The sequence below is a fragment of the Cydia amplana genome, chromosome 12, assembly GCF_948474715.1.
Source record: "Cydia amplana chromosome 12, ilCydAmpl1.1, whole genome shotgun sequence".
In the NCBI taxonomy this organism is placed as follows: domain Eukaryota; kingdom Metazoa; phylum Arthropoda; class Insecta; order Lepidoptera; family Tortricidae; genus Cydia; species Cydia amplana.
In genome coordinates this window covers 13,330,273-13,357,263 of record NC_086080.1, presented here as the reverse complement: position 1 = coordinate 13,357,263, position 26,991 = coordinate 13,330,273, and the positions used below count along the sequence as shown (strand labels likewise).

General features: G+C 39.3%; 1 protein-coding gene across 1 annotated transcript in view; it reads right to left on the bottom strand.

Annotated features, from left to right (window-relative positions):
• Positions 1-2,306: 2,306 nt before the first annotated feature.
• The window catches only part of LOC134652748 (huntingtin-interacting protein 1), a 39,800-nt gene continuing 15,115 nt past the window's right edge, over positions 2,307-26,991 (bottom strand). Inside the window, exons 2-25 of the mRNA XM_063507909.1 lie at positions 22,464-22,551; positions 16,434-16,544; positions 15,209-15,361; positions 14,702-14,859; positions 14,393-14,454; positions 13,920-14,097; positions 13,002-13,122; positions 12,306-12,413; positions 11,054-11,175; positions 10,444-10,540; positions 10,307-10,370; positions 10,052-10,161; positions 9,414-9,514; positions 8,865-9,273; positions 7,749-8,621; positions 7,181-7,543; positions 6,333-6,483; positions 5,740-5,783; positions 5,483-5,584; positions 5,200-5,320; positions 4,779-5,002; positions 4,155-4,396; positions 3,097-3,326; positions 2,307-2,485 (exon numbers count right to left, since the gene is read on the bottom strand). Coding sequence (XP_063363979.1) covers positions 2,307-2,485; positions 3,097-3,326; positions 4,155-4,396; positions 4,779-5,002; positions 5,200-5,320; positions 5,483-5,584; positions 5,740-5,783; positions 6,333-6,483; positions 7,181-7,543; positions 7,749-8,621; positions 8,865-9,273; positions 9,414-9,514; positions 10,052-10,161; positions 10,307-10,370; positions 10,444-10,540; positions 11,054-11,175; positions 12,306-12,413; positions 13,002-13,122; positions 13,920-14,097; positions 14,393-14,454; positions 14,702-14,859; positions 15,209-15,361; positions 16,434-16,544; positions 22,464-22,499 — 4,359 coding nt within the window. The 5' untranslated portion in view covers positions 22,500-22,551. The remainder of the gene's footprint in view (positions 2,486-3,096; positions 3,327-4,154; positions 4,397-4,778; positions 5,003-5,199; positions 5,321-5,482; positions 5,585-5,739; positions 5,784-6,332; positions 6,484-7,180; positions 7,544-7,748; positions 8,622-8,864; positions 9,274-9,413; positions 9,515-10,051; positions 10,162-10,306; positions 10,371-10,443; positions 10,541-11,053; positions 11,176-12,305; positions 12,414-13,001; positions 13,123-13,919; positions 14,098-14,392; positions 14,455-14,701; positions 14,860-15,208; positions 15,362-16,433; positions 16,545-22,463; positions 22,552-26,991) is intronic.

Genomic DNA, 26,991 nt, shown 5'->3' with positions numbered 1-26,991 from the left:
TAATTACAATTCAGCTAAATTTTACACTATCCTCACCAATACACTGATTAAATTTAGTTATCTCTAATGCGTGTAAATAAATTGACATTTTAATAATAAGACCTTTAAGTCATAAGGTCATAATTGCAACATTGGCTATGTGCATTGCGGAATGTGTGGTGTGTGGAACAAAAACAAAAAAAAAAACAACTGACTGGCAAAAATGAGTTTTTTTATCAATACTTTTTGACGTATGTCAATCAACAATAACTGGCCAACATCCACCAAGCGGGCGCTGAAGTTGTACACATAGCTAATAAAAGCGTTGAAACAACCATATCCAAAACAATAGTTTAATAAAGCACATTCAGGACCACTTGCACCATTCACTAACCCGGGGTTAACCGGTTGAACCTGGAGTTGCCATGGTTACCAGTACAATTTGACACTGGGTTAACGGTTTAACCGGTTAACCCCGGGTTAGTGGGTTGGTGCAAGTGGCGCTCAGGGAATGAGCTTAATCGTTTCAATGACAATTACTGTATATAATAGATGATAAAAAAGTGAGAGACTGGCAGCAAAAGGGTTAAGCTCGTTGCCCGTCTACATTTCTTAAATGAAAATTACTGCACACGTAATTACTTCAGTGAAGTATAAATCATTTTCAATTTGAACATAGTTGCATTCCTTTTGTGTTGTTGCAGTTTAAAACAAAAGAAATTCAACTTATTTCCTTTGCTATCGATTTCTAATTCAACTGCTAGTATTTTTTGTATAATGGGCCTTTGAACTTTATGATGTCTATGACTATATCTGCCTAGATTACAATTCACATGATATTTCATAGCTACTATTGAGCCTCCTCAGGGAAGACAATGAAGACATGATTCTTTCATCTGTCACAATAAGGTACATAACTCACAAATATACGAAAAAGCTTCGTTGTATAGCAAAAATAAAATGCCGTTGAAGAAAAATGCAAAGATTAAATAGTCGACGGTGCAGTGAAAATACTGAAAAATGCGTTGTTATTGGTAAATGCGTGCAATATCGATGGTAGCGAAGGATTGGATGCCGTCGTAATGTTCTTCACTTTTGTCCATTTGTAAGGCCGCCGTTCTGTGGAAGATATAATAAAGTCGGTTAACCTGTTGAATGCCATGAACCGTTAATCCTGTGACCGCCAAAGACGTCAACTGACGCGCGCGGCTATGGCATTCGGGCATTTCGACAGGTTTTACGATGACGCGCCGCTCGTTAGGCGTGGCGTTCAAAGGGTTAAAGGCGTTGTGAGTTGTCCTGCCCAATCTACCTGTAGCGCCAAGAATAGACAAGTATTATACGCTGTCAAAGTAACCTTCAAACTTCCAGTAAGGTTTCTATTTGCTAGCCTGATTGAAGTGAGCTTGGCAAATGGTGGTTAAAAGGTTAAATTACATTACAAAAAGTTGGTATATGAAAACATAGCCTTCTAGGATGGCTAGCACAAGTAATCTACAACACTAGGCTTCAAGATTTCGCTTACCACGCGTTATACCTCCCGCTTCTCATGCTGCGCTAAATCGAAATTAACGAATTACTATCGCGTATCATAGCACGTAGTAGGTATGAAAAGTCAACCAGTTCACTAATGCCGAGTGTGTCTCCCATCTCTATTAAATATTACATAGTTGTTGCACGATGCATACAACATCACTTACAACGTACTGTGTTAAACTGCCAGCGCCATACTTTTTAGGGTTCCGTAGCCAAATGGCAAAAAACGGAACCCTTATAGATTCGTCATGTCTGTCTGTCTGTCCGTCCGTATGTCACAGCCACTTTTCTCCGAAACTATAAGAACTATACTGTTGAAACTTGGTAAGTAGATGTATTCTGTGAACCGCATTAAGATTTTCACACAAAAATCCAAAAAACAATAAATTTTGGGGTTCCCCATACTTCGAACTGAAACTCAAAAATTTTTTTTCATCAAACCCATACGTGTGGGGTATCTATGGATAGGTCTTCAAAAATGATATTGAGGTTTCTAATATCATTTTTTTCTAAACTGAATAGTTTGCGCGAGACACTTCCAAAGTGGTAAAATGTGTGTCCCCCCCCCCTGTAACTTCTAAAATAAGAGAATGATAAAACTAAAAAAAATATATGATGTACATTACCATGTAAACTTCCACCGAAAATTGGTTTGAACGAGATCTAGTAAGTAGTTTTTTTTTATACGTCATAAATCGCCTAAATACGGAACCCTTCATGGGCGAGTCAGACTCGCACTTGGCCGCTTTTTTATCTGTGTAGTTCAGTCATCCTGTTTGTAAAATCTTTCATCATTCGTTCCATATACTTGCCTCCTGCATCTGAGCGAGCTGGTAATGCCTCGTACGGAGCGCGGACAGCTTCGCCCGCTCTGCCTCCAGAGCGCTTTCTAGCTCCAGCGAGCGGACTTTACTTTCCATCTCGAGGATCCGCGTTGCGGTTAGAGTTAACGCTGACGTGTCGAGAGCCTCTGCAAAACAAAACTTATGTTAATACTCCGATCTACACATCGCATCTCGAGTATGTTGACAATTGACACTCCTCGCCTCTAAGTTGAGGACGTCACAGGGATGGAGGTTTCTAATTTATTCATAATACCGTTTATAATCAATTAATCACTTTTTACAAGCTTTTTATTAACTTGCAATGTACCTACGTATGTAATAAATACGTTTGTACGGGTTAAATCTTGCAAGTTAAATTTGACCCACTTCCCGACTTTCGATGAAGCTGAAAATTTGCATAGGTACATATGTAAGTCGGGTGACAAAGCAATATTATGGTACCATCGACCTGATGTGTTGATGGAGACAGGAGGTGGCCATATGAACTCTGTAATAAAACAACGAAACCTAATTGTGTTTGGGGTTTTTAGAATTGTCTCGATGACTATTAGTTGCCTGTGAAAAGAAAATTACAGTCAGCGATAAAAGCTTGTACCAAAAATGAAATTTTTGCCAAAAACTTATTTACTTCGAACACAAATAATGTTGTATAGTTTCGCCTCACCCAAAATTCATTGAAAATTCCTCTTTGACTGAACTTTTATTTTTAAGTTCTCCAGATTTTTAGTGTAGATACCTTGATCGTTGAGTCTTCTAGACGTGTCCCTCGCCGCAGCGACCACGGCCCCGGTAGCAGCCGCCACAGCCCTGGAGGCCTGCGTGAGCCGCTGCAGCGCGGAGGAGCCGGGCGCGGCGCGCGCACGCGACGCGGCCACTAGCTGCGCCGTGCTGGCCGCCACCTCGTGCGCCGCCGCGGACACGCCTTCCACGCGGCCTTCGGCGTTCACCGCCTCGTCCGCTGACGTTCTGTGGAGAAACAGGGACTTTAAAAAACCGGCCAAGTGAGAGTCGCACTCGCGCACGGAGGGTAACAAAAAATAGAGCAAAACAAACAAAAAAACCGGCCAAGTGCGAGTCGGACTCGCGCACGGAGGGTTCCGCACCATCAACAAAAAATAGAGCAAAACAAGCAAAAAAACGGTCACCCATCCAAGTACTGACCCCGCCCGACGTTGCTTAACTTCGGTCAAAAATCACGTTTGTTGTATGGGAGGCCCCACTTAAATCTTTATTTTATTCTGTTTTTAGTATTTGTTATAGCGGCAACAGAAATACATCATCTGTGAAAATTTCAACTGTCTAGCTATCACGGTTCGTGAGATACAGCCTGGTGACAGACGGACGGACGGACAGCGGAGTCTTAGTAATAGGGTCCCGTTTTTACCCTTTGGGTACGGAACCCTAAAAAAGATGTCATATTTACATATCTCCGTTTGACAGCCAAACTACACAATCATTTAAAGTCCATTTAAATTGTTTACGCCCACTGCAACAACCCTTTAACTAACCCTCCGACCAAGCATATCTTCAGCCTCATACTAGGGCCTCCGAGCTCGGCTGGAAGTATTTTCACATCCTAAACTAACAATAAACTTTAACAGTGACTACTAACAAGCGCTGTAAATAAAAAATAGAAATAATTTATTCGTAAGCACGTATTATACAAAACAGAAAAAACATAGAAAGGAGAAAGTGCCCCAAATGGTCTCATCTTAGCATGATGCTGACGATTCTTCTTCCAGGGCTGATCGTTCGATAAGAGTATCCGGTGAAACAATCACAAAAACAACTTACACAAGCAGTTTAGCAGCGAAGACAACGGCCTTAGCGGCGGATATGAGCCCCTCCGACCACTGAGGATTGCGCCGGTACATCTTCAGCCTGGTCCCAGGGTCTCCGAGCTCGGCCTGCAGTTTCCTGGCGTCCTGGACTAGAGCCTTGACCGCGGCCATGAGGGTGGTGCACGCGTCGAGGATTTTGCCGTTCACTTCGAGCTTCACGCCCGAGTCGCCTGCGCGACTTGCCGCTAACATCTCCTGTGAAACGGATTATACGATACAAATGTTTGCTTATTGTTATTTGTAATAAAAAACATCATTATGATAAAGACGCATCATGACGATGAATATAGAAATAACGTTCACCAACGTCTCCTATTAGTTAACCTTTCGTATTATCCGATCAAAAATTTGCCATTTATAAAGGAATCATAATAAACACATCTTTAAGCTGAACATTAGGTATGTATATGGAGCAGATCTGCTCCTAAGCATACCAAAGGTTAAGTGTGTCTTTTGCTGTAGGGTTTTCAATCACACATACTTTACACACATACAGAACTTCGGGTTCATAATTCCAACAGATGCCAAAACTGAACCTGAGGCTAAGCATGTTGACCGAGTTTGTTCAATGACTAACCTCGATCTGTCCCGCAGCCAGTTCGATGGCCTTGTCCATGTCGGCTAGCTCATCGTCCACACTGCGAGCTCCAGTATTAGTACGGTCGGCCGCGGCGGCAGCAGCGGCGACAGTGCTGATGCGGCTACGTGCATCACTGTATGGCGCTTCCAACTCGCCGCGGGATAGATGCGTAAGGCAGTCCGCCGTTGCTGATAGCATTAGGCGGCATTCGGTGTTTAGTTCTGGAAAGAATGGTCAATTAATTTTTTTGCGAAATCATTCGACAAAGTTCAACAGTTTATTCGATCCTGGGCCCCATATACCGTACGTATAAAAAGCGTACATCGAGTATGCAAAGTCTCTATTAGGATATGGCATGCTACTTTGGGGACATAGCACAGTATAGAAAAATGAGATAAGTAAGAGAAGTCACACGTACTGTCTGTAAGCTCGATGTCGGTAGAGAGATTGGACACTTCTGTTACATATGCTGAAAGCTGCGCTGCATTATGCGCGGCGAAGATAGCCGAGCGCGCCAGAGTTTCCTCGTGACCTTTGATCTGCAAGTAAAAAAATAAGTTATCCAAACTGACCTACTAACACTAAGAATTCTCAAAAAACGTGGAATTGACCCAAAACACCAATTTAGAATATAGTATTTCTATAGTCTTGTCTACTAAGGTTTAAGGATGATGGGCGACATGTCCACATTATATGTATACCTCTGTGGTGCTGGCCAGTTCCTTCAGAGCCTCAGCGGCGAGTTCAGCGGCGGCGCGGTTTGAATCATGTGCCGTCACTCGTTCGAGCGCTCCACTGGTAACCTCCTGCTATCGTCACTAGCCTAATATACAACTATAGTCAACATTACAGTTACCTCTGTGGTACTGGCCAGTTCCTTCAGAGCCTCAGTGGCGAGTTCAGCGGCGGCGCGGTTTGAATCCTGTGCCGTCACTCGTTCGAGCGCTCCACTGGTAACCTCCAACGCCGCGGCGCTTGCTGTCGTCACTAGCTTTAGTCGTTCTGGAAATTTTGGAAATTTTAATGGAACTGTATAAGGAGCGTGATCGACTTTAAAGCAGAACTCGTCGACTTTTTAGCAAAAACAAAACGAGTAAGTGCAATCTAGTTATTCGTATTTACTTGTGTGTGTTTACAGGCTATGTATGATGAGTAACAAGTATATGTATTTGTTTGGGTGTTACTTCTTTACTATTTGTATTTCGAGGTTTAAAATGTTTAAATACCTACTCGGTTCACAGCACTATCATATCGTTATCAAGTTTCTAATTATCATAAACCAAAACTAAATAAATAAATAGATTCTCTATAATCATATTTATTTGTCTCTGTATTGTTTCGTGAAAAATATTACAAGGTTGTTATTGATTTGCCTTCGATTGCAAAAATGATTTATGTTTACTTATACATGCAACGTAGAATATTAATTTGATGTACTTTAATATACAATACAAATCCTGTTTATTGCAGTCTCAAATTTAATTTAGAATATAATGTACACTATGCGCAAGATTCACTAACTAATTTCAAAATAACACAGTAACAACTCACGTTTTTCAAGCTCCGCTCGCGCCTCCTGCAGCTGTATCCTCGCGGCGGTCAAGTCCGCCTCCAACACAGTGTTGTGTTGCAGCAGATCCTGCAACTCACACTCCGCGCTCAGTCTCTCCCGTTCCGTGTGGCCGAGCCTCACTTCCAACAACTATACCGTAGCGATACACGTGTAGGCCATGCCATTGAAGTCCATGCAAAGCGGTCGAAAGCCGAAGTTGAAGTTGGAGGTGCCAGAGGAGAGAAAACATGCGTTAAATACTTATACTATGAGTCTCTTCTACAAGATAAGTACACATTTGGAAATATGCGAGGTGAAAATACTGAGATTGCTGGAAGTGGAAACCAATGCCGCGGTGCTTCAGACGAGAATAATGGAAAAAAGCAAGGATGTTCAGCTAAGTATAATTTATGAAACAATCATTAGAAATACGAAATAATAAACAGAGCCAGACTATTATATTTGCTTGAGATATAGCTGTACCAGGGAAAAAATATTGTAAACAATAAACCGTGTAATAGTAGAAACAAAACAAACATCTCAATACTGAAAAGAATCAGCTAAGACAATAATAAAAGTAATTAAATCCAACACCAGTTTAGATAAAGCAAGTGAAACCAAACACCAAAGTGCTTATGAGTAATTGAATCCATTAATAATATTAATAGAGAAAACGAATGCTAGGAAATATAAGTATGACACTAGAACGGGAAGTTCTCAAGACAAACAAGTAGATTAACCAGTAACGTGTCATTTTACTGTGAAATATGGATCCGTCCACCTAAACATGTGATTCCCGTGACAAACACAATAAAACAACCAGCCCAGACGTCACAGTTATCCTAACCTTAACATTGCCTTCTTTCTCAGACAACAAAAGATCCGCATCTTCCTTCTCTTTTGCTCTAAGCGTCTGCATTTCCTCTAACTGAGCCTTCAATTCTTCAACATTTCTGTTCGCTTCTAGAATTGTGTTATCTTTCTCAGAAATCTGTGATGCGAAATCAGTTTCGTGTTCTTGAAGTCTTTCGTGTAGACATTTTATTTCGTTTTCCTTACTATTCTGTATGTGGCTACATTGAAGTTTTAGATTGACTATCTCATCATTAAGCTTACCAATTATTGCATCCTTTTCGTTTTGCATCGTTTCATAATCATTACGTAGTTTAGAGTGCTCCTGGTCTAATTCTTCGATTTTATTTAGGAATTCCTAATAATAAAGATACATACTTTAAATTCACGTTATTTTACCAGACTAGGTAGATTGACTTCAGAAAACAAAACTAAATATATCCCTAGTAACAAAAACACACAGCGCCAGAGAAACTATCAAAGTCAACTCATTCTAGTTAAGAATCTTGTATTCTTGATCCCTATTGTACAAGACGACACAAGAAGTATAGAAAATAACTAACCTGTTTCTCTAACTCGAAATTATTTCTTTGGTTTTGTTTTTCTGTCGTTAATTCTTCATTTTCTTTCTTAAGTTTGTTAATTTCATCGTGAAGGCTCCTTAACTCCTCATTTTTTAAAGTTAAGTTATTTTCGTTCCGTTCTACAAAAGCGTCGTGCTCCTCTCTTATATGTAGTAACTCATTTTTACCAATTTCTAGTTCAGCTTGGGTCTCATTCAATTCTTCTTCAAGCTTGGAAACGTTATCTTTAAGATTGTTCACTTCAATGTCAAGTGATATTACTTGTTCATCTTTTTCAGCTATCTGAGATTTTAAACCTGTTATAATTTCTTCCGTACTCTGTACTAGTTGTTTGTATTCATCATTTAATGTATCAATCTGTGTTTGTTTTTCTTTCAATTTACTGTCATATATTTGTCTTTCATTCTGTAAGTCTACAACAACATTATCTAATTTTAATTGTACTTCTTCTAACTCTTTGGTTGTATGATCTATTTTAGTTTCCAGGTCAGAAATTGTATATTTCATTGCATTACATTCACTATTTTGTTCTCCAATGCTACTTTGTTTTTCCTCAAGCTCTTTACGTATCTCATTTATTTGCGAATCTTTCTCCGTAATTACGCTTTCAAGTTGTTGTTTTAATTCTTCTACAGCATCGGTTTTATCTTGGTCTAGTTTGACTAATTTCTCGAGCGTTTCTCTTAATTCTTCGTCACGTCTCTTAATAACATTTTCATATTCCTTATTTTTCGCATCTATTTCGTCATTTAACTTTAGGATGTAACTTTTGTAATTTGATTCTGTATCTAGTATTTTTTGCTGGGCGTTTTCTAGGTCTGTTTTCAAATTGCTAACTAAATCGTCTTGCTCCTATTAAAGTTAAAACTAAATGAATAAATGGATACACAATCTAGTTAGTCAATGAAACTAATGTTATTCCTGTTAGACGTTGAAAGCATTCATGCAGTTATATACAGAAAATGAAGATGTTACTTTACTTTGTTAAAAATGAAACTATTCTAACCATGAACATAGTTTGCAATGAGTTCTACAGCTTCTATCTACAATCCAACATAAATCAACGCTTATCCCTAACCATATAAGTTTACTGACCTGTTTCTCCTGCTCGTGTTGTTGAGTCAGCTCCGCAACCTGCTTCAACGCAGCTTCTCTCTCTTCCACCACTTTTTTGTACTCATCCCCACTCTTCTCCCTAAGCCCGACTAACTCTTCCTTCACTTTTGCTAACGCTATCTCTTTCTCTTCACTTTCTTTTTTTACATTTTCTAAATTTTCCATGACTTCTTTTAATTCGTGCTCTAGCGCTGTTAGTTTTTCCTGCTGAACTGTGGTTGTCGTTTTATGCTCTATGTCTAATGCTTCCATGGAGGCTTTAAGGGTTTCCAGTTCTGCTTCCTTTTCTCTGGCCTGCTCTAGTTCGGTTCGGAGGTTAGCTATTTGCGTTTTGTAAGCTTCGATTTCTTCACTCGATGATGCACTTTGTTGTAGTAATTCTACATCTCTGAAAAGGTAAATAAGAATGTGTAATTTTTCGTACAATGTAACCAAACACCTTCATGCCCGAGCTGCTCCTTTATTTCCAGCTTGATTTAGCCCACTTTACAAATACTTTATGTTGAAATGTTTGGTGGTATTACGTACTTTATCCTGTCGTTGAGTTGCTGCTGCAAGGCGGTCTTGGCGCTCTCGTGCTGCGCCGCTGCTGCCCTTAAGCTGGCCGCTGTCTTGTCTACTTCTGCTTTCTATAAACATTATAGTACCTATATTAGACCTATTTTCGATGTAGCTTAGTGCATAGACGATTCATCATCGTACGCTCACTGTACAATCAGGAACATTAGCAACTATATATTAGATAGTGGCCACCAAAGTGACCAAATATATACAAAAAAATTTACTATTTGCGATATAGCTGCGACTATTTACTTGATGTATCTACACACTGTATGTAAGCTACACTCAAACGGGCAGCATACGTACATTGAAGAATAGTTAACTAGTGTAGAATTGTACATATATTATTCAGTCAGTCTGCAAGTGACCAACGGGCGCGAAAAACAATATATAGATGGTCAACCAAATTTTGTCAGTAAAAAAAGGCGCGTAATTCAAATTTTCTATGGGACGATATCCCTTCGCGCCTACATTTTTCAAATTTGCCGCCTTTTTCTACTGACAAGGTTTGGTTGACCAAGTTTAATTTATATTTTTATTTCTGAATAACTATCACGGTAAGTACTTTATGTAAATGATATCTAGGAAGTAAGTGAGGGTTTTACCTGTCTGATAAGTGTGATATGTTCTTCTCGTAGCTGTGTGTACGCTCCTTTTAACTTCTGGAATTTCTCGTCTTGTATTTTCGCTTTCTCTTCAGTCTGTGTTAGTTTTTCTATAAAATTTAATATTAAATGATGTTCAGTATTTTTTACCAGAGAACAATATTATTCGCTAAAACTATCAAAAGGCGATCTGCTTGAAACTTTTGATAAGCCGTGATTTCAAATAATTTTGAAATCACGGCATTTAATACTTACGTTTGATTTCTGGGATTTCCGCTGCTAAAACTTCAGCCTTTTGCCTTTCTTCTTCCAATTCAGTCTGCAAAAAGGATTTGGTCAACAACTTCGTCTATCTATAGATGTAATTTAATAAATGGGTTAAAGCAATTTACCTTTGTAGTGTGTATTTGCGCCTCTAGTTTTGAGCAGTGCTCACGCATGGACGCCATCATTGTATTCCGGTCTTGTACCATTTGTGATATCTCTAATCTGTGGAACCAACACAATTATTAATAAATAACTGACACAGCTTTTCAAATTAGATTCTGAATTCGCCTGGAACTTAGGTAAGAGTATTTATATGAATTTGTCAAGAAACGGCTGTACAGATTTGGAGTTGGTATACTTTGCAGTTGGTACAATAATCATCTGATTTAGTGATGGGATTCTGGAACAATCGAGGGAAGTCTACATTAATTATAGACACATCTATCGCAATACGGGTAACTTGTAAATTTGTTATGGAAAGTAAAGTTTGACTAGATTTATATCGACCGGGATATGAACCGTGATTACCTTTTGTATCGTTTTAGACTCCCGAATTGTCCCGATATTTCGACGCAGTTACATAAAAGTAAAGTAAAGTTTATTTTGTAAAGTAGAACTGCAAATGAAGACCATAAAATGATGGCATGTTCGCTGTTCTAAGTCTTTTTGTTAATGATTATTCTTTTTTTGCAGAAGAAGAAGGAATAAAGAAGATTAGCACAAACAATGTCTTACCGCATTCTTTTGAGCTCGTTCTGTAGATGATCGATCAGCCTGTCTCGCTCCACCACAGGGTCGGGCTGTGGTGAGGGAGTGGTCCGGGTGTCGATCACATCACTATTGTCCGGAGTCGTAGCCTGAATAAAAAAAACCTTAGGATTAACCAGTGTCGGCTTCGACCAATCACAATTGCGTAAAATCAGCGTTTTTCTTTTTGGTGACTATCCTGCAGTAGAAATAGGTGGCTGAGGACCGTTCCTCCATATGCCGCGAATGTTCACCGAAATATCGGTATTTGATACATGTACGATAACATGTCACCGATGTCACACAGACCGCGCATCATTAGCGACTGATCCCTGCGTCCGTATCGTCCAGCACAGGCCACTCAAAACGGCTGAGTTTGCGCCATTGAGTTATTATTACTATAGAGAAGCCATACGAAACATTGAAATTGCCACAATCGTAACATGTACCAAGCGACCAAAACGTCGTAAGCGCCGTAAAAATTCATGGCCCTTACGCGTTTAGGTCGCGAGATTCAAGCTCCGCTTCTATGGTTTGATCAGTTTGTTGTCAAAACAACAACAACTCATGGCGCAGAATACTGGTTCGCTGTGCGGTTGATGCGTTTCTATACGTGGTGATAATAGTTCAATGGTTTGAGCAACGATCTCGCAATATTCCTATTTCCTGTAGCTCTCAAGTCGTTCAAAGTTTGAGTGCGTGATACTGGCGGAGTAAGCGGGCTATGTGCGCAATGCGCGTACTCCGTGTACCGCGCAGTCAGCAAGTGGCTGGGTAGCCTAACGAGTACGAACATAGCATAAAGGGGAGTTATAGGTATTCGCGGGCTTGGTTTCCGCAACTCGACGTCATATTATTGCGCATATTTTGCGTGATGGGTTGGCGGCCTATTCCTGCCAACCCAGCTCTACCAGGAAGCCTAGCAGAGCCTTGACGTTGCCGACGACTTCTGGGAGCGACCTCGGTGAGCCGAGGTGCTGTGCCCGGTATTTTTTTTTTTTTTATTTATTGGAGAAACAACAGAAGTATGCGACAGGATAATAGCTTACATTGTTAGATACATATAATATTGAGATGAACACTTACTTCCTTAAACGCTCTCACTAAAATATTCTGCCACCCCTGGGCATTCGAGAATGACGTGGGCGGCTGTCTCCTCTGCCTCCATGCACGCCCTGCAGAGGGGGCTATCTGTATCTATAAAGGGGAGTTATAATGTATAAATGAAGGTGATGTTTACCAAACTGAAGGTGTCGGAGGTGTCGATGAGCGAGCCTACGGCGTCCACTTCGTCCGGCGGCGGATCCGGGATCGAGACCACCGGAGTCACGTACGTTCCGAAATCGCTCTGTAACAGAATACATACAATAGAAGTGATAGATTTACAGGAAAATAATACAAAAAAAATATTCTGTACGATGGCCTTTAAAATAACTCTATGTTTAACATTTATTAAAATTACCTAACAATCCTAACATGCATTGTGTGCCGCGAATCATGTCGCGATAATTCCGACTTCAAATAGTTTTTCATTTTATTTTAAAACTCATGATGTTTCCCGATAGTGTACATTTTAGATTATGTAGTGTATGCGTTTATGCGAGTAGCTGAAATAGCATACATACGCTGTCTCGTGTGCAAGGACACACGAGACAGTTGGCGGCAAAGCCGTAGAAAAGTAACTGTCACTGTCTCTATGGTCGATGAGTACGATGGCCGCGGGCTATACGATTGCTGTTGTGGACTTCCACAACAGCAATCGTATAGTATCTGTTGGGTTAATATAACTTCACTTGAAGTTATATTATGTTTGCGAGGGCATTGCCGAGCCGGTGTTTATTTGTAGGTGTTACATAATTACTAATTTAACAAACACTATAGATTCGTTCATAATTTTTTAGTAACCTAACCTAACACTACGTTGTGTAAAAGTTACCTGAATAAGGAAATTAGGTGGGTTAGAAGGCAGTAAGGGTAGCGTCAGCAGATTGCGGTAATACTGCAGACTGCTCGCGTGCTTGTAGAATGAGCTCAGCTTTTTGAACTGCTGCCGGAATCTACCAAAAAAATAATACTGTAATCAGTGCTAAAAATAGAAAGAGAAACCAAGAAACATACAAATAAGTAATCCCTTAACCTTTTCGACGCCGTGTCAAACACAAAAGCTGTCACGCTGACGCCACGTCACCGGAGTGTCAAGACTTAAATTAAACTATATGCATATGCACGTAAAGTCTATTTTTTTATTCGGTAGACTGAAATGACAGTTCATAGTGTAGTGTAAAGTGTAAATGCTGTAATGTATTTTTTGGAAATAAACTATTTGTATAGTATGAACATAAAATGTCATTTCATAATATGAAATGTCATTTTAGTCTACCGAATAAAAAAATAGACTTTAGGTCTATGTTGCTCTGTGATATGAGTGTATATCGGTGTTTGGCGTTGAACCTACGGTGCGGATATATCGGTCATTGGCGTCCAAAAGGTATAGTTTGTAACTTTCTAGTAGAGCCCGAAGGCTTATCCTATTATCTATTGTTCAGTAAAACCGCATGTGCTACTTACCTGCAAAAAAGGGTCCTAATTATTCTATTTGGCACCTAAGCGCGGGCTAGTCCAACGCTCAAAAAACCAGTGTAGGTGCGCTCTCCGATAACGCGCCTTTGTTACGCATCTCGATGACACATTTTAGACTGGTTCTGTAGCGTTCGACTAGCCGGCACTCAGTAACCGAAGTACCGATTTTTTATGCAGGCGGTTGTGGCACGTGGCACGAGCGGTTTTACTTAACAATAGACAATAGGATTAGCCTTCGGGCTCTATTAGAAAGCTACAAACTATAGTAGTGTACCTCTCCCGGTGTCCGGCGAGTGTGTCGGCCGGCAGCGACGCGTGCAGGCGAAACAGCAGGCGCACGTTGCAGTCGTAGATCTGCGACGAGTCCTGCGCGCACGGGATGAGCGCCGCCAGCCGGCATTGCCCGCTTGCGGTCATGGAGTTCGCACGGGCGTTGCCGAGACTGTCGAATACTGGAAGAGGATAGATAAAGCATATAGATAGACAAAGCATTTATTGTCACAACAAGGGTTTTAAATTACATTTTTTTTTACACACTTAAGTTATAGGTACTTAACCTAGACAATATATGTAAGAGGAAAGCAACATTGAAACAGAAATCGTACTATTAAGAGCAACATTCTAGGGCAACTTTTAGGTTTTTGCAATATAGTTAGCAGTTATTTCTGGTTTGAAGTAAATACAAAAACAAGTGATACCTTTAATTGTGTGATATTTAAACAAAATATGTGGTTAAGAAATACCAACCTGCTGCTTGTAGGTTTAATATATCATCCATATAGTCAAACAGCTCGACGCATAACTGGAAACTGTAACAAAACAAAGGTTCAAATCACTATTCGTAATAATTGATGTAGAATGTGTGATGTCACATCGTCTGATGTGTACAATGCACGATTGACGGATGATCCATAGAATGTTATAGCTCTTTCCTGACTTAGCAGTAAGGAATCAGTATTGCTTCCTGATTGCATACTGCACCAATTCCTTACCGCCAAGGCAGGCAAGACCAAAATGTTGGCTAAGGAGTTAATGCATGATGAATATGTTACTCACTAGTTGTTGACGTCGTTCTCGGCGATGGCGTCCAACTCGTCAGCCGTGAGCTGCATGTTGCCGGGGAACCGAGGGTTGCGCGCGTGGAACTTCAGCTTGCAGACCAGCAGCGAGCAGTACAGGTGCACGAGGCGGCCGTAGCCTTCGCGTAAGTGGACCTGGAAGAACACACCCCATGTAAATTCTAAATTAATTGATTGTTAGCTACATTAACCAACTTTTGGAGAAGACGGCCGAGGTGATAACAAGTCATAAAATATGGACAACTGCTCACTTTTACTAGGACTTATAATTATAAATACGGTATTACAAAGACGTCAACTGACGCGCGCGACTATAGCCCAATACCTTCATGTCGACAAGGATCACGATGACGCGTTGCACCCGAAAAGCGTATTAGCATTCAAAAGGTTAAGACACTTGTTCAAATCCAGTCAAGGCAACCGGACAGGCCTAGCTGTCTTATTGAATAGCCCAGCAGAAATATCACGAATGTGTTGGACTCACCCATAGTTTCCCCAGGTTCTGTATCATGCCGATGTGCCTCTGCGAGTCATCAAGGCATGCCGGATGCCCCTCCCTGAGCAGCTTGTGTGTCACGTGACAGAACTTCCATGCCACGATGCGGTTGTCTTGGAGCGGGAGACGGATCGCCACCATCTGCCATAAAGTAACATGTTTGTTGGACCGGTCTTATCTTTTGTTTCTGAGGGTCTTTTGTTAGACTAAAGTCTATTTTTTTATTCCGTAGACTGAAATGACAGTTAATAGTATGAACATGAAATGTCATTTCATACTATTAACTGTCATTTCAGTCTACCGAATAAAAAAATAGACTTTAATACTATCCACATCGTTTGTGTAATCAATTTTACTTATAGTGTTTTTGTTTTGTGTTCCTAAAAGTTAAACAAATGATTTTTAGATTGATAAAAGTCACTCCGACATATTAACACGGGATTGGTAAGCCCGTAAGGGTATTTAATAGTTATACTTAACTACCGGAAATAGGACACATCAGCCCCTAAACATTGATGTGGCCATTTATTTCCTTTTGACATTTATGGTGGTGTTATACAGTTTTTCCTGTGCAGCAAAAGTAATCCGAGTACCTACTACTTAGAATACTTAAATAACAGTTCACCTTTGTAAGTAGATTATCGCCAAACTATAATTGGATAGCGATAGATGTGACGATAATGCCACAGGTGTATGAATCACGCTAACCTACTGAATTCTACTATTTGCTGACGTGACTAAGACTCGTATCGACTCTATCGACCAACCACAACAGTAGGCTCAACACAAAAGCGCCGCGACAGTATATCGCGCGCGAGATAGACCACGCGTCCCTTTCTAATTAAACAGTTAGAAAAGGACGATTAGTCGCGGCGCTCTCGTGCCTACTTGCAGACTGAACAACGTCACTCAGCAGATATAACCAGGAAACTTCCTATACAATAAAATTTGGCGAATGTTATTAACTTATTACAGACGGTTCGATATAACCGACTCTAAATTGACACTATTGACAGACAAGGTCCGATCATACCATATCTTCACTGAATTTATTTGTATATAGTTCATTAAATGCTTGTTTGAAAAGTTTATCAGTCCTGTCTGTGGGATCACAATTGATCCCACGTCAATTGTGCGTGGTTCTATCATAAGTAATCTTTAGTTGGATTATGGTAAGTAGACCTTGTTGCAATTGATTAAAGACCAAGCTTACCCAATAGGTGACGGCGCTCTGCTCCTGAAAGGTGCCGATGATGGCGCTGCGCACATGTTTCTCTTTCACGGGGGTCTCCACAGAGTTGGTCGCCTTTTGGACTGCTAGCGTCTGGAATACAACAATATGCCTTATTTATACAAAGACTTCGAAATTGGTATATGTATATCACTCTAACTAAAACATGACATGCATCGAAAACGGCAAAAAAACACAAAACGTGACTGCATTGACTAATCAATAGTTCAGGAATGAAGTAAAAACATTTATTAAAACCATTTTTAATTACCAGGAAATGTTAGCATAACTATAAATTCGAGAGAGAGAAGAGAGAGTAAGAAATGTAAGTACCTAAATTTTTTATACGTTTAATACAAGTTGTAGTTAGGCGGTCTTCATATTGTAGATATTGGATGCTGATTCGCACGCCGCTCCGGTGTGCGAGGACATGGAACAGGTTGGGGCCGTTGGGGTACTACGTGGGTTTGCTTGGCAAAACGAAAAAGAATGTGCGAATTGTACCCCATTTTTAATATGCGGGTAATTAAACTACACTAGTGTGTGTAGCGATGCTTGATAGCGATTAACTGCAGAATCTTCCTCCTCTAACGTAACCCGTGAATCATACGGAGTGTTTGGTGTCGTAAACAAGTTCCTCGAACATCACATACGCACTGGAAAATGAATCGCAGTTCTGACAACAACATATACTTGACCTTGTGAACTGATTTTAAACTGTTCGAAGGAAATAGGTACATATTTAAATTATCAACTGTATATAAAATGCGAAGCGGAAGTTGTCGATATTAGGGAATTTCCAGTCATTATAGGCGGTACGAGTAATCAATACGAGACGGAAAACAGTGGCAGGGCGTCCATATAGAACTCCACCCCACCAGCGTGCCAAATTTTACCTACTTATAATTTTGATACTCTAGAGGCGAGATAACAGATTCATAATAAAATCCTGGGAATTAAATGATATGAACTTGAATCTGTCTATGTGAATAAGCTCTAAACTTCTTGATCCGAGGACCACATTGCACTTTAGGTACATTCGAGCTGACTAAATCTTGACATTTTCGGATGGCTCTGCGGGAGATTGAAAAACTGAAGTTGGTATAAAAAAAATCACTGAATAAAGTTAGTTATCAAAGCATTACCTCATTCGCATGGACATAGTTTTTCAATTCATTCACATCGGAGGTTAAACTTTTTCTAGCGTGCCCCTCATCTACTGTTGTTGGTTGTTGGATCCCTAATAGTAATCTACGTTCCCTTAGTACACCTGATCTGTTATTTCGTGCTTGCCTTGACAGCTGCAGCAGTCGTACCCCCTTGACTTCATCGCGTCCGTTTTTAAGTGTACTTATGTATCATATTAAGATCAATTGTTGAATTACCGTTACTTGCAGCTCAATTTCGCACATATTCTTACGTTCGCCTCGTTGTCTCAGCATATGTTATCGTCATCATCATCGAAATGACCTTAATGAGCGGGTAATGACTCGCGACAGTTATCGCGCGTGACGACAACATCACACTTTATCGCTAGCACACGAATAGCACTCCTTTTTAACACTAACATTATACAAAAGCTAACTGTATCCTAATTACTACAGTGTTCAACAGTGCACGTCAGAACAGAACAAAACAGAAGGTTTTTTTAGCACGTAACTTATTGCTTACTTAATCTGCTGTAAACAACGAAATGTCGTGCGTTACCATACCATCATTGAAGACAGCTATTACTGCAGCTACTTTAGCATAGTTATGTGCCATACGTAATGTAAAATTTGCCACGTATATAGGTAACCGTAGTGATTTAAGCTCAAAGCTCAATCAAAACCACTGAAAGTGATAAAACTGATAAAATTGATTTGCGCCGTTATACGCACTCGACAACTACGATAACTCGATAAGGCGCTGCCCCCCAATTCACAGGTGTTTGTACTATCCTATTAAGGTTTCTATTTCTACTGTACTAAAGCTTAGTTGATAACAGCATAAACGCCAAATTGTAGTTTTATTTGGTGCGGGACCTGTGATTCCTGTGAACTTGTGAAGCAGCCGCACGCTGGCAAAACACTCATAAATTTCTATGTATTAGCACGCTAAATTCAGTAAGAAAGAACAAGCCCTTAACAAACGGTCTGAGTATCTACGAGGGGCGTTCAAAATATTCTCGGTATTGATATCTTACGACCTCTTCTAAAATTTCTTTCGTTACTGGCCGCTAAGGTTTATTCATTGACATTAAAAAAAAGTATAATTCGAACCGAGATAGTCTTTTGTTTTTCTGCAATTGCTGAACAAACATGAACATCATGTGCGAATTAACAATGTTAACTAAATTAGAACATCGATGCGTGATAAAATTCTTGACAAAACAGGGTAAAAATCAAAAAACCATAAAAGAGGAAATGGATTGTGTTTACCGTGAGTCTGCTCCTTCTTTATCTACCATTCAAAAGTGGTCAAGCGAGTTTAAACGCGGAAGGGAGAGTATTGAAGATGACCCTAGACCTGGCCGGCCTGTAGTACTTCACAAGAAAATATTGATAAAGTGGAAAAACTTATATTGGAAGATGGTCGAGTGAAGGTAAAATCTATAGCACAAGTAACCAATCTCTCTATTGGTACCGTACATGATATTATACATGACCATCTTAATATGTCAAAAGTAAGTGCAAGATGGGTTCCGCGAATGCTGACTCGGCTTCAAAAAGCCATGCGTGTAGCTTGTTGTACCGATTTTATTGACCTGTGCGGTGAAAATCCTGATGAGGTGCTGCAAAGAATAGTTACTGGAGATGAAACCTGGGTTCATCATTATGACCCAGAGAGTAAACAAGAGTCCATGCAGTGGCACATTAAGGGTTCAGCTCATCCCAAGAAGTTCAAGGTCATCCCTTCAGCTGGCAAGGTCATGGCCACGATATTTTGGGATTGTGAAGGAGTATTACTAATCGATTATAAAGAAAAAGGTGTAAATATCACAGGACAGTACTACGCTAACATTCTACGTCAATTAAAGGATGTAATTAAAGAAAAGAGGCGAGGAAAGTTAACCAAAGGTATTCTGCTTCTGCATGACAACGCCCCCGTCCATACTGCTCATATTGCCAAGGCAGCTATTGTTGAATGTGGGTTTAAAACTATTACTCACCCACCGTATAGTCCGGACTTAGCCCCCAGCGACTTCTTTTTGCTCCCCAATCTTAAAAAGGATCTGCGTGGAAATAAATTTTCTGACGATGAAGCATTGAAGGCGGCAGTGGAGGAGCATTTTTACACGAAAGATAAAAAATATTTTAACGAGGGATTAAAAAAAATAATTGATCGATCTTTTAAGTGTATGAACATAGGGGGGGAGTATATTGAAAAATAAAAATATCAAACTTTTCGTACTTGTTTGTTTTCATTCTCATACCGAGAATATTTTGAACACCCCTCGTAACTAAACCTTTTCGGAGTGCAGCAGCAACGCAAGGGGAACGCGACAGAAATGTTTGGAAGTCTCTGATCTAACCTAATGCTGACCGAAGATCTTTTTCCGTAACATTTTAAATTCTAAGGAGACAACAAGAAAGATTTAGCTTATGTTTTGAAGTTTAGTTTAGTTAAAAATTATAAGATCCTACCTATATAAACATATGCATTTAACTAAATTCACAGTAACAACCGTTACTCACGTAAAAGCTCGAGTTCACTGTCGCGCTTCTTACTCCAAATCCAACAGTCCCAATTCGACTTATTGCTTTTTCCCCAAAAAACTACAAAGCAATGCACTGAGCTCTTTGTGTGCAGAGATATTTTTTGTTTCCTTTAGCCTCGCACGTAAATCGCACGTCACTGAATGTCTGAAGACCGTTTGTGAAAAGGCGACACGCCGTCGTGTTACGAAGTTCCTTTGAATTTACATAAAGTGAAGAATTTGTATTGCCAGTAAACACGGGAAATGACTTACAGGGGCCCGTTTCTCAAAAGCTTGTAAGTAGTAATACAAGCGGAGGTCACTTTTTGACAGCTTTTGTTAGAAAGGGACTTCCACTTGTATTACAAGTTACAAGCTTTTGAGAAATGGGCGCCTGATACTGTACAAATCAGTTTCGGATACATGTTTAAATACCAAAATTGCTCTCTCTCTTTCTCTCCGGTCTCCATAACATAACCCTTGATGGTTTAACAATATTGGATAAGTATCACTAGTAATTTCTTAATCGCAATGATAGTTGTTAAAACTTGCAAGTAGGGAAAATTTGACAGGTCATTGTGGGGGTGGGGTGGCATCGACGAGTATGTTAGCGCTATATTTAACGTTTCTAAGTTAGTCTATTGCGGGTTGCGGGCGGTGCAACGTGTAACCCGCCCTCCAAGAATAACCATGAACCCTACCTACTTGAACTATACCTACTACTTCTTCGAAATGGTAAAAGGAAAATATACATTTATATTTCTGGAATACCTGTAAAAAGTCTCCGTGATGTTCTAATAGTACTTAATGATCTATAATCTATAACAATCGTCTCAGCAGAAAGTTTCGGGAATAGAGCCAAATACAACCTTATTGATATTAAAATAAGGTAAGAAGTAGAAAAACACGTATTTTAATGTTTATGTTTGTTAGATTTAAAACAGCACGCGTGGGTTTAACAAAATTAGACTAACTAAAAATGTAAAGGGCGTTGACACGCTTTCTGAATGAGACGAGTGGCGATTTAGAACACGATTGCACGACTGCACGTTTCTGTATTCAGATAGGCAAAATCGTAGAAAGAATAACTCGTTTCATGGTTACATGACCCAGTTACCTCAAATTACTATTGTCTCGATAGCTTTTATTAAAGGTAATATCTGGGTGAACGAGCTTCGCTCGGAAAACATTAAAAACTCGAAAATGCGCATTTTCCCAGAGATAAGACCTAGATAGATCGATTTTTCGCCCCCGAAAACCCCCATATAGCAAATTTCATCGAAATCGTTAGAGCCGTTTCCGAGATCCCCGAAATATATATATAAATAAACAAGAATTGCTCGTTTAAAGGTATTCGATTAACTACTGTCAATTGTCTAAAGGCAAGCATAATCGATTATTGATATTCTACGCAAGTATGAACTTTGTAAACCCTGTTTGCACAGCCGGTAAATTGTTTGTCGAATTGATAATCCATTTTTCTACTCCAGCACTTAAATGTGTCAATTAAATGACTGACAGTGATATCTAAAGCAATGTCATTTGAATGCTTTGTCTATAGGCTCATAAGATGACTGCTAGCAGTCATCTTATGAGTATAATACAACTGCTTTATTTTTTTTAAAGATACAAGTTCCGATCATCTTGATTGAAAGAGGTATGTTTTCATTTACAATAATAACTCTTTTTTTTTTAAATAATAACTCAATTTTTTTTAAATAATAACTTTTTTTTTTAATAATAACTCTTTTTTTTAATAATAACTTTTTTTTTTTTTTTTTGCTGCAGCTGTCATAGAAAAAGTAATGTATGCAACAGCTCATAATTGGTTCTTAAAATTCTCGGGTCTTTTTTTACAAAACTCGACTACGTCTCGTTTTGTAACTTCGACCCTTGAATTTTAAGAACCCTTATTATATCACTGTTGCATAAACTACTATTGTTTTACGGTGGAAGGACCTTCAGGGTAAGGACACAGTCGACACAGATATTTTGGGTGCCGTCAGTGCCGTGATTCCCCCCATCCAAATCTAAATCCTATGCTGTAAATAGATTTTAATAGGCGCAAAAATACCTCTACGTAATTTAAAACATTCGGCGATTAGAAAAGGCAGGCAAGGCATGCATCAATTAAAAGAGATTAATTTATTAACTAAATCAGGCCTTCTTTTACCGACCAATTAGTTATAGATTATCGTTTTATTAGCGCAAATACGTAACAAGCCATTTTTTCGACTCTCCCATTCTTCTTCTCTTGTTGTCTTTGCTGGATGTGGGGATTGTTTTCTTGTACATATATATATGAATGAAGCTTGCAATAATTGTGTACTTACCAGCTGATGGAAGCGCTTGTCAGTCGGGTTGGCCATGACTATATTAGTGCTCGGCAGTCATGCATTAGTTAAAGTGCGGGATGTGGCGCTGAAACGAGACGCGCCACACCAGTTTAGTACTGTGCACCAGTGTTAGTGGGAAAAGAAAAGTGGATGGGTCTTCAGGCAAATGATACATTTTAGCAATCGTTTTCAACACTGGCTCTTTTTTTAATGAGATGCGTATCGTCTAGCTAGACGAGATTTACTGTTAGTTACATTATTTAAGGACTACCGGTGAAGGATTAGAAAACCTTCTTGGATCCGCGTGACACAGTTTGAGAACTAAGAAATATTTCTAAAAAATTGTAGCGCCCTGCTGTAAGCCGCTAAAGCTGTACCTTTTGCATGAAAACGACACTAATGAAGAGTAAGTAACACAAATAGCGTATACATTCAAATCAGTAAATTATCATTGTATTGTCAAAATACTAATTAAAACTAAATGAGCTTTATATTTACCATTTCTGAATTAAATTATGGTCATGATTTAATAGTAGGTATACGCTTTCCAAATACATACCTAAATGCCACATTTAAAGTGGCAATACTACTAAAGGCATGAGTAGTATTGCCACTTTAAATATGATAGGGTAAGACAAAAGACATTAAATATATTAAAGTATTAGGTAGGTAAAATGAGTGGAATTTAGCGAAACAGGAATTCTACTCATGCCTGTAACTTTCTCAACATTGCCCACCATGCCAAACATTAATTGCCTCTCTCCCATCCCATTATTACCATAATATATTTTGATTTATAGACAACTGTGTGGTCTGTCGCTGTTTTGTGAAGCCAGGCAATGATAGGCATGGCAGGCAAGTTGAGGGAGTATACGGTAAATTAGAAGTCCAAATCGTAACTCACAAACTTGTTACTCTATGAACAATATGCTTGTGTTAAATAAAATGAAGTATGAAATGAAAATGCTGCAGTGCAGTCATATAATGGCACGCATGTATTTAATATAAACTGTGTTATTATATGAACAGAATTATAGATGTACATTCTACAGTAGTTTAAACGTTATGTTTTCCAGATTGAAAAGTGTATTTCAATACTACTTAAATTGATTCGTTTTTAGATTAGGTACTTTCTTACGTATTCTTGATTTTAAAATTCGTTTATTACCTGAAACAAAATAAGTAAAATTAGTACATTCAGTATAATATTTATAGAAAGAACATTTTAACATAATATTTTTCGATCCATGGAAAGACAGCAAACGGAATCACCGTTCTTTCTCCGGGTTCTTTGATACAAACTTTTGTATAAATTCTGAACGCATTTTTCCGAGATCCGTTTATTTTTTTGATATTAAAGGTACGTATTTATTTGCAAGCGGATTAAGTGAGCAGTCTAATAGTTCTACGAGAAATTGTATACTCGAGTCTCAAGGTACCTATAGAGTCCGATTTTTTAAAGGTGTCCATATGTTACAAGACCTCTGCCTATAATAAAAAAAAATCGAATTACACCTTGTACACATTTTGTAGAGAAATATTAATAACGAAATACAAGGCGTACCCGTGTTGATTGGTTTTGAGTGCTTATTTTTATTTATTACAACTTTGTAACACATTAACTAACAGTTCAAAAGACACATCACCTTAACCTATAATACTGTCTTCGCTGGCGGGCTAAACTGTAAGGCTTCAAGCACAACATAATCTCAGAGTTAGTGCTGCTTCAGCGGCAATTAAAATCAGGTCAGCTAACATGACGCAAACGAAAAAAAAACGACCAAAATTACATGAAACTTGTTGCTATACGTGTTACTTAAATAAGCGGACCAGCTTGTCCTGGTGATGAAAAACAATGCTAAACAATGCGAGCAAATGAATTACGTTATAGTGCATTTAGATGTTAATAAATGCAGAGACAAATGAATGGGTTAGACTGTTTTATAAAATTACGGCTACGTTCCTCGTCATGCACTGTTATTGCTGGCGTTTTATTAGCGAGGTCCCAGTTCCATTTCCAATATCTACTTATTTGACTACGAGTGTTGCGGTGTTCTGCAGAGGTCAAAGCTACAAAAGGTACAAACCTCTTGTATTTGTACGATAAGGATCCTAATATTCCTAATCGATTTTTCAGTTTTTCGAGAACGATTTCTTCTGCTCTACAAGTCTACACACAGCCCAACCGAGGTTTGATTCAACTCACGATTTTTGAACACACTAATGAAAGGTTAAATAAGAAACGCGACTTTGTATAAAGATCGACAGTCTGTATAATTTAATAATCAGTAATAAATGTAAATAATATGATGTACTTACATCGGGATAAATGGTCGAGTTTCGATGTGTCATGAATGAAATAGTAGTAAATTAGATAATGAAACTGCGTGGTTGTTTATCTTGTGCCAGTTCGATTAAGAGCGCAGTGGAATGTGGAATGGAATGAGAACGGTAACATAACTTTACATAATACCTATACCTAGGTATAAATTATCCTTGATATTGTTAAGTGACTTACAAGCACATTATTCGGGTGTGATGGACCCTCGTTCAGCAGATGGTCCCGTCCCGACGGCAATATCTTACAACTCGGCAACGTAAACTTTAGATATAGTAAGTTACGCAACTTTTTTTTATTAGGAGCCTTTAATATCCCACTGCTGAGGCCTGCCCCCACTTTTTCCAGTCCTCCCGATCCTGTGCAGTCTCCGGCCATTCCTTTAAAAAGGAGTCTAGCTCGTCTCCATATGTAAGCAACTTCCTTGCACAAATATTAGCAACCTTTTTTCGCTACTTTAGCACAGTAAGAATCTGTACGCAAACATTTTAGCAACTTTTGCCTCTCATCTAGCATCTTTTAGAAGTTTTAGAACTTCGAGTTGTCAACATGGTGCGCGGCCTGCCGTGCCCACGCGCAGCGGACGGGCTAAATCAGGAAACTGCACTTCAGGATTACGAGTCACTAACAGAGTGAAACAAGTAAGTACAGTAGTTTAGTTCTAATAACGTAGTGTAAACTGAAGTTTGCGGGAGTGTATTTTATAAGATAGTGGCGTTATGATCACAAAAAAAACGGAATCTCGAAATATTCTTTAGGAGACTTTTAGCTACTTAAGGTACTCTACAAAACTCTAAATTACACCACTTTATTGGCTCATACTCATAATGTAAAGGTACATAACCAGGCAGATTATAATAAATTGTGAAGGATAAAAAAACACACTACTTTTTTCATCTGACTTTGGTACCTACTTGGGACGGATCCGAGTAAACAACCGACGGAAGGGACTCTATTTGCTTTTATTTAAGCATGTTATGCTATTTTTGAACAGGAAAATGTGGTAAGTCGAACTTAGAATAAAATTATTGCGAGAGCGTCAAGTGTTTGTGATATGACGATGTTGACGCTATGATGTTGTATTTTTTATCACTTATGAGTACAATAAAAAAGGAGAGCCCAATGTACTGCCCTATGACACAGAAACCAACCGTAGTGGCTTTCATTTTAATTTCTAAACAAATTTCCATTGATTGCAGCCTAATTAAATTGCGTTTGCATGTCTATATCGTGCTTAAAATGAAATATTTATTAAAAAGTTTAAAGCCTTAAGGCGCCAGTACACAATGGGCCATCGCCGGCCACTCCAAGGGACGCAGCCATGCGGTGGAATGAGATAGCAATATCACTTGCTCCCTCTAACGCATAAATACGTCCCTTGGAGTGGCCGGCGATGGCCCATTGTGTACTGGGACCTTTACATAAATCTAAACTGATGTTATAGACCCTACAAGATCAGTTTAGTTTTATGTAAGTCTCTACAATGTAGAAATTATGCAGGGAGCGACAGTTTTTTTTTAATGTGATGTGATGTTAAATTTTAAATGGTGTGCTTTTGATAGGTTCTTACAATACAACCTTTATGGTATTCAAGCCCACTGTGGCCACCTCCGCAGCTACTTAGCTAGCCCACACAATCCTCAAGGCGGGAAGGGGGACAATAGCGACGGATTTCACAAGGTGCCATTGTACATTGTGTCATAATCAATAGGCGGTAGGACCCAGATTAGCGCGCCCATGTTCTTTCACAATACTACATGGTAGTCATAAGTATCATAATCAGTACCTTGACTTAGATCGAGCGTGCAAAACGGCGCGGTCATGGCAGTCCGTTTACCTTCTTAGATTTCTGCGTTAATCTTTGTCTATTACTTATAATCAGTTTCTCTTTTGGTCTGAATGGTCGTTTTGCTGTTTCTAACCTAGGTTGCTACTGGGAAAAGGGTTCAGATAAGTTATACATAATTGGATACGGATTACAGAATTTAGGGTAACTGTACTACCCACAGTACCTGCTTCAAGACCAAAACAACGGCCCAGCAAATATTACAAGTGGATAAATGTTGACTGGTACATAGAGAAAAAGCCTATATCGTGCGCTAATACCAGAAACGTGCATTACGTCTACCATACGTGACAACTGGGGTAATGATCTCGTGAGCGTTCACACGCCGATGCAGCTAAACG